Here is a 13,048-nt window from a genome sequence, read left to right as displayed (position 1 = left end):
TGTGCACACTTGCGCTACTAATGGGTTTTCGTGGCTGAGCGCAGTGTATGATACCGACCATGACGTGCTTAACTTTCATTACCCCCAGTGGTTGCTTCATAGCTGTTCTCTCCGTCTTCCACAGTGCAAGATGTGATCATGATGTCGGAGTCCGACTCCAAAGAAGACACCATTTCTTCCCAGAAGAACTTTGCTAAAGGGGAATGGCAGCTCGTGGCCATAGATGTGTTCAGCTACAACGTGACGAAAGAAGAGGAATACAGCAAAGTCATCTATCAGGTCAGAAATGCAAAAATCACCTTGTGCAAAGTCGTCGAAGAAACTCAAGTACTGCATGCCATAGGAACCCTAATTGCTTATGCATGGGCATATGTTCATAATGTTAGCCCAGTATACACTCATTATTCCTGTCGGCGTTCTGCAACCATACATCAGAGGTTAGAAGAGGCATTTCGAATGCCTTCGAAATGTTACAACCACTTTTGCTAGGATAGAGCATATTTAAGAATCTTAGATTTTGCCTGCCCCGAACTCTGAGAGGGAGAAACAGACAGAGGAAGAGAGATAATGGGAGAGAGGAAAAGAGGGGAGAAAAAGTGTGACAGATGGAGGGTGCAAAGGAGCACCCGGCGGCTCTCAGCAATTTATAAAGGTGCAGCACTAAGGCAGGGTTATGAAATTGGGGGATGGCCTATTGTTCTTTGTGGGTGGGGCTAACATTGGCCACACATCTGATTTGAAAGCTTACATTTAATAACATTTCAAAAACATAATTAGACTATGATATAGGTGCATAGACACAATAGGAGTCAGATAACAGAAACTTTGCACTGTATTAGCACTAGGGGCGAGTTTGCCCTAGTGCAAAAAAATTGGGATGTATTACAAAACATTTGCACAGTAACACGTTGACATTTTCATACTACAAGCAAAAAAGATGCACTTTCAATGCATTTTTGCACTAGGGCAAAGTTTGATGTAGTGCTAATACGGAATGATATTAGCACTAGGGCAAATTGAGTATGATATGATATGATATGGCATTTGTAGCGCACCTATGCACAAGTGTTTCAAGGCGCGACGAGGCAGGGAGGGGGAACAAAGGGAGGACAGACAAACGATCCTATTAGGCCAGCTGTCATACAGATCACGCAAGTGCATGGGTAGAGGGAAGGAAAAGGTGCAAGGGGAAAGGGAGGGGGGAAAAGTGCAGTACAGGGTAAGTAGAATAATAATAAATAATAAAAAGGCCAGCTGGCGGCAAGTGCAAGGGAAGTGCAGACAAGTGCTGGGAAGGGGCTGAGGGATACAGAGACAGTCCCGCAGTGCAAGGGTTGCCAGGGAGGCAGTGCAAGTGGAGAGTGGCTGGGCCAGGGACCGAGATCGGTGAGAGTGGCCCAGTTGCAGATTCAGTGCAGTTTCAGTCAAGAATTAGCAGAGGAGAGGGGGAGAGAAAGCAGAAGCAAAGAGGAAGGTTTTGAGGTATTTCCGGAGATGGTTCTCCACAAGTTTCAGGGAGGCAGAAAGGCTGTTCCAGAGGGAGGCCCCTGCTGCGGAGAGAGATCTACCCCCAACTCATTGCTTAGAGAAGCGGCTGACCCAGAGGGAGTTAGAGGCGGATGAGCGAAGAGCTCGAGAAGGAAGATATTTAGGAAGAGAGAGTTGAAGGAATTTGGGCCCCAGGCCCCAGAAGGCCTTGTGGACAATGCAGAGGGTTTTGAACTTAATCCTCGCAGCCACTGGGAGCCAGTGTAGAGATTTCAGTCCTGGAGAGAAACGGTCCCTGGGCTTGAGGCCAAGGACAAGTCTTGCAGTCCTGTTCTGGATAAGTTGTAGCGGGCAGAGTTTAGAGGCAGGCAGATTTAGATAGAGGCTGTTACAGTAGTCCAGCTTCGAGAGAACCAGGGCTCGGGAGACAGTGAGCTTCTGGGGGAAGGAGAGGAAAGGAAGAATACCTCTGAGGAGGTGCAGCTGGTAATGGTAACACACGCCTGATGGCCTGGCCACTGCAGGGCAGATAAGGTGGACACCTTGGTCCTGCACCGGCAACGTACTATGGCCTACAGCCAGGAACCTGCCATGCATGGAGGATAATACTCATCCACCAAGGGTACCTAAAATGGAAGGCCCAATCTACAAGACCACAGGGGCTCTGATCATCATGCTGCAGCTGGTGCTGGACTGACCATATTGGATACTTAGGTTTGGGAATGCGGAGGGTAGGGCCTGCTTTTGACCGATCCACTCGCCATGTGGCTGAGAAAGCCATGAATCAAACAGATCAATCTCTCATTTTACTTATTCTGAGCTAAGTGGTTCTATTGATTTTAAACAGTAACAGCGCAAAATGTCTCATGAAGCTATATCCAAACTGCAATGTCAATGCCTCCTCTTAACGTTCCGCCCCTCCACCTCTTCCTCACTGTGCAAGAAGCAGTGAAGGGAGGCCTGCATAACAGAGATGCTGAGCTTCCATCGGGCCATAAATCCAGCCAGGTTCCTAATAAAATCCATCGAAGATACAAAAGAGCAAGTAAATATAAACTGTTCTCATAGGAGCTCCTCATCGGGTGCTTATGTAGTGCAAAACAATCAAAGACCAACCAATCCCAGTGCCTGAAGGCATGCACGTCAAGTGTATTCATTGTTAGTCTTGCTAATAGTTGGTCTAGTTAATAGTTAGTCTCTATTACGGGGTGCTCAATTGAGGAGCTCTCTAAAGTTAAAACCTTGGGGGTCTATTTAGACTCAACGCTTTCCATGAATGCTCATGTGAATTTTATCTCCTCTTCCCCAACATATTATTTAAGGCTGCTAGGTAGGATTCTGTTACCCTAGACCGAGCCATTATTGGAGTGCTTATAGATTATTGTGGCAGTGGCGTGTTAGGCTTTCTGCAGCCCTTGGCCAAAAAAGTCCATGTGACCCCCCCAACTTTACTCCACCTCTGCCAGACTTTGCACCTTCATCTGATTCTGCCCCTTCAACAAACACTGTCCGCGTTGTCCAAACTACACTGCTTGTCCCCCATTTTGGCTCCATAACATTATAAGGACGTTTTTAATGTTGCAGGGATTAGACAGTTATTGCTTCCTCTCTATTAAGTCAAATCTGTCATCTTCTTTGTTATGTTAGTTGAAAGAGTGTTTTCAGAACTCTGCAGCCCAAGATTTGGAGAAGGCAGTGTGTTCTACAGTTGAGTGCACAATTGGTTATTGGTACAGTGAATTGTCTACTTTTGGTTAAGTCAGAAAACAATCTTTTAGAGGAAGCCATAAGAACATAAGCTGTCTGCCAGCTGGACACAAGTGAGAGAAGGTTGGAATGGGGAATTTTGGTTTCAATGCTAATATCTGATTTCTCTCACAAATTGCCTGCTGTCATTCTATGAGAAGCACTTAGACTGCTCTGTAAAATTAATGCAACATAACTAAATGTCTACATCCAGTCTTGTCAAATAGTAAAGTTTCCATGTGAAATATATGCAAGGGGTACAGGAACATCTTATAAAACATTTTAATAAAGAGAGCCCAACCCCCTTCTCGTGGTTACAGCTCTAGTGCTAGCAGGGGGCAAAATGGAAATAAGGCAAGCTACATGCTGCAGCTGATGTACCTCCAATCCCTCAGGTTGGAACATCATTAAAATATGGTGAAATCACAAGTGAAGTTTGTAAACTCTGCCTGGGCATAAACACCTCAGTAGAGTAAGTTGGAGAAGGTTCTTGGAATGTTTGGCTATGCATTCTCACGGTGCAGTAATGGATAAGGGAGACCCTGAACATTCATGTGTGGGAAGCAAAAGCATTCCTTGCAGCTGCACAATGCACGCACCTTTTATAACAAATGAAGGTGGTACATACTCTTTACATCATTGCTCTTGGTACAGTTGTTCTAAATACGCAACGCTCCAAGAGTAAAACTGAGCAATGGATCAGGCGTTCCAGCACAATATTACTTTTGTGGGTGTGGCTTTAGGCCAAGGTTGTCCAACATACGGCCCGCGGGCCACAATGCGGCCCTCCGAGCTATTTCATGTGGCCCGCGAGGCCGAACAGACAAACAAAGGAAATCCAAAAGAACAAGCTGCATGGGTTGTGATTTCCATTGGCTGAGAAACAGCCAATGGAAATACTGTTGCCATGCAAGGTACGGCGAGCGCACCACCTTCACACTCCTGTTCCAGTCAGCTGCGTGTGAATCACCAGCCCAGCCCCCCAGCATCACGCCTGTGACCGAGGCCTGGTAAGTTTTTCTTTTTTTAAATTTATTTGCAGACCACAGCCCGGTTTATTTATTTATTTGTTCGATGTTCAAGGAACATCGAACAAATAAATAAATAAACCGGACCGGGCATGGCAGAGCACTGTTACTGCCTCTGGTGCCCCCTGAAAGGGGACACCAGAGGCAGTTACAGGCCCAGTGCATTTTTTTATGCATGTTTGTCGTGTCCGTAGACCTGAATTCTTGGCCGTGGCAGGGGACTGTTACTGCCTCTCGTGCCCTCTTGCAGGGGGGCACCTGGAAGGGGGCACCAGAGGCAGTTACAGGCCTGATGCATTTTATTTTTTTTAAAGAATGTTTGTCGGGTCCGTAAACCCGAATTCTGGGCCGTGGCGGGGGACTGTTACTGCCTCTAGTGCCCCCTTGCATGGGGCATCAGAGGCAGTAACAGGCCACGGTCTGGTTTATTTATTTATTTGTTTGATGTTTGTCGGGTCCGTTGACCCGATTAATTTATTTATTTCTGCAATGTTAGGCTCGACCAACATTGTGGAAATAAATAAATTAATTGGGTCCACGGACCCGACAAACAATGAACAAATAAATAAATAAACCAGGCCATGTCAGAGTTACAGCCTCTGGTGCCCCCTAGAAGGGGGCACCAGAGGCAGTTACAGGCCCGGTGCATTTTTAGACTTTGCCAACTTTGCACCAGACCTGCAGATGAACTTAAATGGTCTGCTGTTAAATCTCAGTTACCAGTTTAATGATATCCACTACACTACAGAATAATTGCTCATTTTACTATAGCCAATATGATAGCTCAGTGGGTTGAGCGCTCACTGCTGCGATGTGTGTGTGATCTGCATGTTCGAATCCCCGCAAGGCCATCTCAGCCTTTCATCCTTCTTAGGTTGATAAATGAGTACCAACACAGGCTGGGTGATATTGTATGTCTATTTGCTCTATAAAAAAGAGCTTTAGTGAAAGTGCTATAATATAACATATCATTTGGCCTTGGACGTCTGCTGCCACTCATAGTAATTTGACAATAGGGATCTATACACACAGATATTAATGAAACATATGTTGATCCATTCTTGAATGAAATGTGTTCAATGTTTGTCGGGTCCGTGGACATGAGTAATTTTATTTCTCGGCCATGGCGGAGGACAGTTGCTGCCTATGGTGCCCCCTGGACCAATCACCTATGGTAGAAGACATACGGGCTGCAATGGATCTAGTTGCAGCTCACTAATTGTGCCCCCTGCTCCTCATGAACCCCCATAGTTGGTCAATCTAGTGGTGTCATCAGGAATAAAATTTAGGAGGGGCACAGAGGGGGCGCAAGGCAAATGTAGGGAACATGGTCAACATAGATACAGAATATTTACTTGGCAACACTGGTCAAAACTATTATCTGCATAGCGAAGTACCTAATCACCAGTGCCATGGTATGCTCAGGCAGCATCAATCATGCTTTGTACAGGACAATGCTGGCCTAAATTGGGAACAACCAGCATAGACATGTTGCTACAGAGGCATATTTTGGGCACAACCAGCATGCCAATGTGTTACATCAGTGACAGTGCTGTTTTACAACACTGTGGACACATTGATCATTAAAATATGTTGTGCTCTACAATGTTCTTGTCTGCTGTTGGTGACCTGGAATGTACATGTTCCCCTTTAGAACGGATTGTAAACTTATGGCTTTTTGGCCAGTTTTCCTGCTGTAAAATCGTTATAGCTCCCTCGATACGCTCGGTCGCCCCCACTGTTTCTGAAAAATATCCACACATACACACTGGTGGAAGAAATCACAAGAAACTAACCTTTGATCACTGCCCCTGACACCCAAAGCTATCTCTGGGACTGCATGGCTATCACTGCCTGTGATGCTATTGTGTCAAAGGTCACACACCATCGATTTTGAATATACTGCTTTGGGTAAGGGTGTTGACTTTTGGCTCGCCGGCCCACTGGCCCCCCGGGTGACAAAAAGTTAATGTTTCGGCCCCACATTCAAAAAGGTTGGACAAGCCTGCTTTGGGCTATGGGTCTTGCCAGCTTGCTTTTAAGGTAATTTAAAATGTTCATTAACTCCGTAGAGTTGGTTGGACTCTACCATGCATAAGAACATTTTGAGATGTATGGGTATAGATCTAGATGTCCTACTGTCGTTTGAAGTACTGTTTCACAGTAAAAGTCCTATGTCGTTTGAAGTACTGTTTCACAGTAAAAGTCCTATGTTGTATTTAAAATATAATTAATGCAAAGATTGCTTATAACATCACAGTTGTGCATTGTGTGAAATACTTTGCAGTTGGTTCTCCTACTAGTACTAGGCATGCAGCAGAATGTCATCAAAGAGACATGATAAACCCATTAGGGAGGCCATTTGCCTGCTTAGCACTGAGCAGCTTTTGTAAAGATGGCTGAATGGATATCTTTACGGGACACCTTTACAGCTGTGAAACAGTGTGTACGTTTGCCACACACACCGTTTTTATTCTTGCCCTTCTATGGCGGTGGGTATCCTTTCACAGGTTTCTTGATGCACTTGCGCATTTAGATTTACTCTTCACCATTTTAACTTGTCTATGATCTATTTCATGCTTGCACCTTTTGAGCGGCCACCGACCTCTGAAATGTAGGGCTGGGGTGGGAAATTAGTGCTAGCTTCAGAACACCATTTTAGTGTCACCTGCGAGAACTCTGTGCTTGACTTAAGCATATGAATGTGTTTAATATTGTAAAATGATTAACCTTTACTTTTCTGAAGGGAAAACCCTAATTTTTGCAATGGTTTAAAAAATACATGTCGTATATTTGAATATAAAAGTGATTGCTTAACACAGTGTATGGTGTTTTGATTAGAAAGAACTCCAAAGATAATGTGAAGTGGCATCAGTAAAGCAACAAGAGATAGCTGTTTTGCATATTAAAAAGCATTTTGGGAAGATAAGAATGGCCAAAGAGCTTTATATCTGTTACGCTCACCTGGTTCCCACAGGGGCGTCGATCAGACCTGGACAGCTGTGGTCTCCACCAACGTGATGCGTAGTGAAGAGATGACAGTCTGGACTGGCCCACCTAATCTTGTCTGCTGGACTCGTAGAAGTATTCTCCTGCAAGTGGAGAAAGGGATTTAGCCACCCGTGGACTTTAGTGATGGCCCCCCAACAGTTCTCGTTCTCCCCACTAATCACCTCCGATATCCCCTTTTGGTAATCTCACCTTATGTTTTTAAATGATGAGCTCTCCATCCTGCATGGCATGCAGGGGTGCGTAGATACCAGTTACTTCACTGGGTTGAAGGTACTGGAGGAGTTCCGGAGGAATATTAACTCCAGTGTCTATAAAGTTCAAAGAGTTCAATATGTCCGATGTTCACTCTTGTTCCATTCCCTCGTTAGGTTGCAGCTGGGTCCAAAAGAATATTGCCTGGAGGCAGCTGATGGCGTTCAGGTAAGAGTCTGTATTACCAAACACTGTCCAGTAAAAGTTGCATGAGTTTAACTTGCTGTTTTCTCTCCCTTTATAGGTGCGGCATAGGAAGATGCAGTGAATTAAAGAATAATACCTTCGGTGGTAAAGCAGGTAAGCCTATGGTGGCAAAGAGATTGTCTTTGTCAGTTTTCTCGGCTCACCTTGTTATTCCTTTTGTTTTCCCCCCAGGTGCTGGATTTCGACGAAGAAAATGATGGAGGCAGCGCCGACTCAAAAGATGCGGTGGACTGGTGAGTATAACGCGGTGCTGCTCTTGGCGAAGTGACTCGTGCTGAAATAATGTCCTTTCCAGGCTCGGAGATGTGCTGGGTCCGGACTCAGGTAAGGAATCAAATAATGTCCATGATCTAACCTCTTCTCCTTTCTTTTCCTTTTGTCTAGGAGCTCCGGATTCGAGGAGGGCGTGGCAGAAGACTGGATGCTGACTTGCAGACACGGTGAGCGTCACGCTGCTGGATGCAGAATAACGCGAAGCATGGGCTGCTGTTCGGGCGTGGTTTAAATAGCCGGCAAAGTAGTCCTAGGTAAGAAGTTCCCCAGAACCACACCCGAGTGAAAAATAGTCCCTGTAATAAAATAGTCCCATCCAGGCCTCACGTTGGCTTGGACTTATTCGCAGCATGGTCTGCATAAGGTAAGTAAAGTCTATGAGCCTGGCGCCTATGGCGCCAGGACTGTTTTCTATGGTGCGCCTGGCGCCTAAGGCGCCAGGACTGAATCCAAACAGCCCCCAGCCGGGGGTGTTGGGGTTTTAATGAGTATCTGGATGCCTGCTCCCGGGGCTGATGGACACAATCCGGATGCCCGGGGGTAGGCATCATGACAGTATCTGTCATATATTTCTGTGAGAGTTGTCTGACTGAATCACTAAATACATAAAGCCTGCTGCATTTGGTACGCGATTCCCTTTTTACATTTTTTTAAAAAGAATGTCACCCTAACAATAAAGCTCTTGTAAATATCAAGCATATAATCAAGTTTAGCGATTGAAGACTTCAGCTGTCAGAGTGGAATGACTGCTAACAGCTCAAAATTACTCACAGTATTGTGGATCAGCAGAGAAGCAAATTTGGCTTTATATATAAGAATTTACAACCAGTAAATTGAAAATTAACTGCAATAAATTGCTCTGGCTATCTGCTGTACTAGGAGGCCTGGGCCTTGTTAATACGTCTATGTACTATGATGGTTTACAGGTTGGCACCTCTCAAAATATCCTAGTAAAGCTTCAACTAGTGCCAAATAACGCAGTGAAGGATGTGTCCTCTCTTAAGCGATCCACCAGTACATGTTTCTAATGCAGATGGGCCCTGCACTGGTTAGCTAGTAAAGGAGCTTCTTAAATTCAGGCTGCTCACTATTCATGAATACATGTATGGTAACAATCCTGTGTATCACAAACAGAGATGGAGTCTGAAAAAGAATGCACAATCCTTTAACATGAAGTCAGAGGAATCTGCTACCTTGAGCTAAGCTTAAAGGAGCCGATAAGCTTGCTTGTCACGTTTTGGCTCCTGATCCTTGGAATAGTCTGCCCGTTCAGTTGCGACTAGAGCCATCTCTTGCACTTTTAAAGAAAGCCCTTAATATTATTTACTTTTTTGCCTGCTTTTGATTTTTGCTTTGATCTTTTAAGGTGCTTTTTTCTACTTTTATTGTTTGGGCCTTTGGTTTCTTTTGTATTCTATTTCATTGCCATTTTTAGGTGCCTTTTGGTTTCTATCTGTGTTTGGATTTTATTGCCGATTTGAGACTCTCTCGTGTGTATATGCTGCCTGTTTCGTCATTTGTGTTCTATTGTTGTACTTATTGCTACTGGGCCCATTTGCCTCCGAGCCTAAGGTGCTTTGCAAGCAATTCAAATAAATAAATAAATCGATAAATAACATGATCCTGGAAGTCTCCCCATATCACAAATAGCTGCCTCAATTGGTCCTGTGCACAAATTAAACTCTTCCACCACTTTCTACACCACGTGCCAACATTCGTTATATGGGAAGACTTCAACAGGCCCACTGTAGCCTGTCCATCAGCAAGTAGAGCTTTAGATATAGATGCACTGCCCCCCTATGACATATGCTGTGTACACCCCTAAGTGGAAGGCTTAAAAGACATAACGCTTGTCCTCTCGGTAGAGTACATTCTTGATATTGTTCATATCAGTCAAGATGCCAGCCCAAAAGGGCTCCAGTTTGCACAGCACCACCAGATGTGCAGGAGCGTATCAGCACAGACACACCGCAGTCAACAGAGCCCTGAGTTCTGTTTGCATAGTGTTTCATTGTGGCCTAAACAAAGTACCATAGACTAACCACTTTGAAGGCCTGCTCCCTATGTTGACAACTCACTGACGAGTGAAATGGCCTGAGTCCAAATGGCTTCCATGATCTATCACCTAGTCTTATGCAAGTCTTTGTACCAAACAGCAACATTTCTCCACGTGCCTTTAGTGGAAGTGGTCAGCAACACTTTAGAAATCATGAAATGAGGCCTTTCAGATTCTGTGAAGAGAAGACCAGACGTTCAAAGGGTGTGAATGAGCGACCGCATCCTGTGTTTTTCTGACTTCTCAAACTGATCTTTACGTATTTCCAAGTGTTCAACCACGCTGCCTGGTCCATGGGTAGCGTCCACTTCTACACCATTTATCAAACGATAAGATCCTAAAGGTCGGGGAGAAACTGGGATTGCTATGGATGAGGGCACATGGATCCGGGGAACATGTCAGGCGCCTCTTGACCCTAATTCTATCCTAAATTAACTTTTGTAACGATTCTTGGTGTGCCTGCACTTCCTAAAGTAATATGTAGTATGAAAGCTTAGTTGCTGCTACCGCTAGGCCCAACATTTCTGCTGCCTAAGTGCCACCTAATGTTATTTCAGTTAAAAGTGGCAATATCTCGTTGCACTTTTAACTAACTATCCAAAGTTAAGGTAGAGGATGTTATGGAGGGGAGTTTGTATAACACATTAATTTATAGAAGGAGGCCCTATTATACTGACCAGGATTAAAAGGACAATTCAATTAGAAACATGCACAAGAGAAAACCGTGTCAGTCACATGCATACAAAGTATTATAAGAGGAAAACTGTAAATGTACTCTCCTGTAATAATGTTGATTCGAAATAAATTGACCCCTGGACAAAGCAATGAAATAGAAACATTATGAATATTATAGAAATATTTAAAATTACAAAAATACACGCACAATAAGGTGATAAAAACACAGAATAGTTACAGAAATTATAACATTGCATTGAACATATCAAGAAGAACAGTCATGAAGTACAATCTTTGTACAGAATATATTTACACCATGTCAATTATGACACAGCCCAACATATTTCAAACCCCCTATTATTAATGGTATCTTCTTCTGGGGTAACACAATAATTAATCATAATTGATAGCAAGTTGCAATTAAAGATCTCAATAGTTCAGGTAGTATTCATATGAGTATGTGTTTGTTTTGTCTGAATCCTACATTGTCTCTTAAAATAGACACAGACCATCTGGAGAAGATGGCTGTTGTTTGGTACTAGTAGAAAACAAGTATAAGCCGATAGAATCAATTAGACCTTTGCTTGATCCTGGTCAGACACTTGTGTTCACACTGCAGAGTGTAAAGGCTAAGAGCCTTTGTTTTTAGGGAGCCAGAGTAAGTGCCTCATCCCTTCCCTCACAGTATTACTGTTCCAGTATTTTGCAGGGCTTGACGGATCCTCAAGTTTGTAGACTGGTCATTTTAGATGATTATACCCTGCTCGATCAATATTATGTTATGGAATTTGTAAAGCGCAACTGTGACCAAAAATGTATCCTGGCAGACAGACAGACAACCAGTACATGAAAAAAACAAAGACAGGGAAGTCGAACAGAGACACCCAGTCCCAGATCAGAGATTGAACAAGAACGTTTTCAAGGCTTTACGGAAACAAAGATGATCAGTAATATTCCGAATGGACAAAGAGAGAGAGAGTTCCACAAGGTAGGAGCAGCGACAGAAAAGTCTCTGCCGCCCACAGTGGGTTTGCGAAAAACCGAGGGACCTGAATCAGGTAAAGATTAGCTGATCAAAGATTATGGGAAGGAACATATCTTTGGAAGGAGCGTATCTTTGAATTTTGTGACAAAGAAATGAGGCTCCCGATCCCTTAAAGGCCCAATGGACCAAGCAAAGGACTTTAAACTTAATACTACAGTCAATCGGGAGCCAATGATGCTTTTTTGAAAGACAGCCGAAGTCCGAGCAAACCTGGGAAGCCCCACTGCTAAGCAGGCAGCAGAGTTACAAGAAATTGCTGACTCCCATGCTTTGAAATCGGACCGCAAACAACAAAAAGCTGCTGGTAAAGTTGCTCACAACAGTCCCTTACTATGTCTAAGGTATTTTACCACTCAGATGTCTTAAGGAATTAGAGGCCATAAAGGAGGGCAGTGAATAGATAAACAGTCACCAATAGAAGTAAGGTTAAGTCCGATCATGTTCTTGGGAATTACAGATCCCAGCAAGCCAAGGAACCAAGATAAGCAGACAAGCAGACATCCGAGTGTCTACAGGATATTGTCTGTGAAGAGAGACCCATTATATGTCCTCCCGTGTATGCAATGCACTTAATATTTTCATGGGTTTTAATACACCACACCACAGGTTACACAGCCAATGCAAATAAGAGAGGGCACACTATATAGCCCTGTTGACCCCCTCTCTGTTAAGTAAGGCGGGGTTGAGGGTTATCCATTCACACTTGTCCACGTCCAAAGACCTGCATAGACAGTCATGATAGCCCTAATAAAATCCTTACCTGGCCCCATTTCCTCTGTCACTCAGTGGAGAAGGACCCATTGAATTTGGTTGAACGCTTTCTCTGGGTCGAGTGATTGTAACACTGCAGGGGTCTTCAAACTGTGCGCCACATCAACCAAATCCAAAGTGCATCTCCTGTTATCCACTGCATGCTTTCCCACAACAAATTTAGCTTGGCCTACTGCTACCAGAGAGGAGACGTCGGCTTCCAACCTGGAGGTGAGAACATTTGCATACATTTTGGTATCTGTATTTGGAAACGGGATTGGCCTGTCAGAAGCACATTGTTTTCCATCCTTTCCCCTCTTTTGGATTTACTACCACATTGTCCTGGAACTAGAGACTCTCCAACACGTGACTAAATAAATTGACCAGTATCCTCAGAAGGGCCCCCTGGGAAACATAGGCAGGAAGTCCTCTGGGGCCAGAAGACCTAGCCAACTTCAGACTATGGCCCGCAGGACCTATTCTTTAGATATTTGTTATGCCTAAACATCCCTGTTT

General features: G+C 44.2%; 1 protein-coding gene across 2 annotated transcripts in view; it reads left to right on the top strand.

Moving 5' to 3' along the window:
- LOC138528315 (5-hydroxytryptamine receptor 3A-like) overlaps positions 1 to 13,048 on the top strand; it is a 422,150-nt gene that overhangs the window by 307,954 nt on the left and 101,148 nt on the right. For both annotated transcript variants that reach the window (XM_069639820.1, XM_069639830.1), the window contains one exon: positions 125 to 279. In XM_069639820.1, the coding sequence (XP_069495921.1) occupies positions 125 to 279 (155 nt within the window). The remainder of the gene's footprint in view (positions 1 to 124; positions 280 to 13,048) is intronic.

Source organism: Ambystoma mexicanum, chromosome 1q, assembly GCF_040938575.1.
Source record: "Ambystoma mexicanum isolate Mex_15411 chromosome 1q, UKY_AmexF1_1, whole genome shotgun sequence".
In the NCBI taxonomy this organism is placed as follows: domain Eukaryota; kingdom Metazoa; phylum Chordata; class Amphibia; order Caudata; family Ambystomatidae; genus Ambystoma; species Ambystoma mexicanum.
Note: the sequence above shows the minus strand (reverse complement) of the source record. Positions and strands in the feature narration are given on the sequence as shown.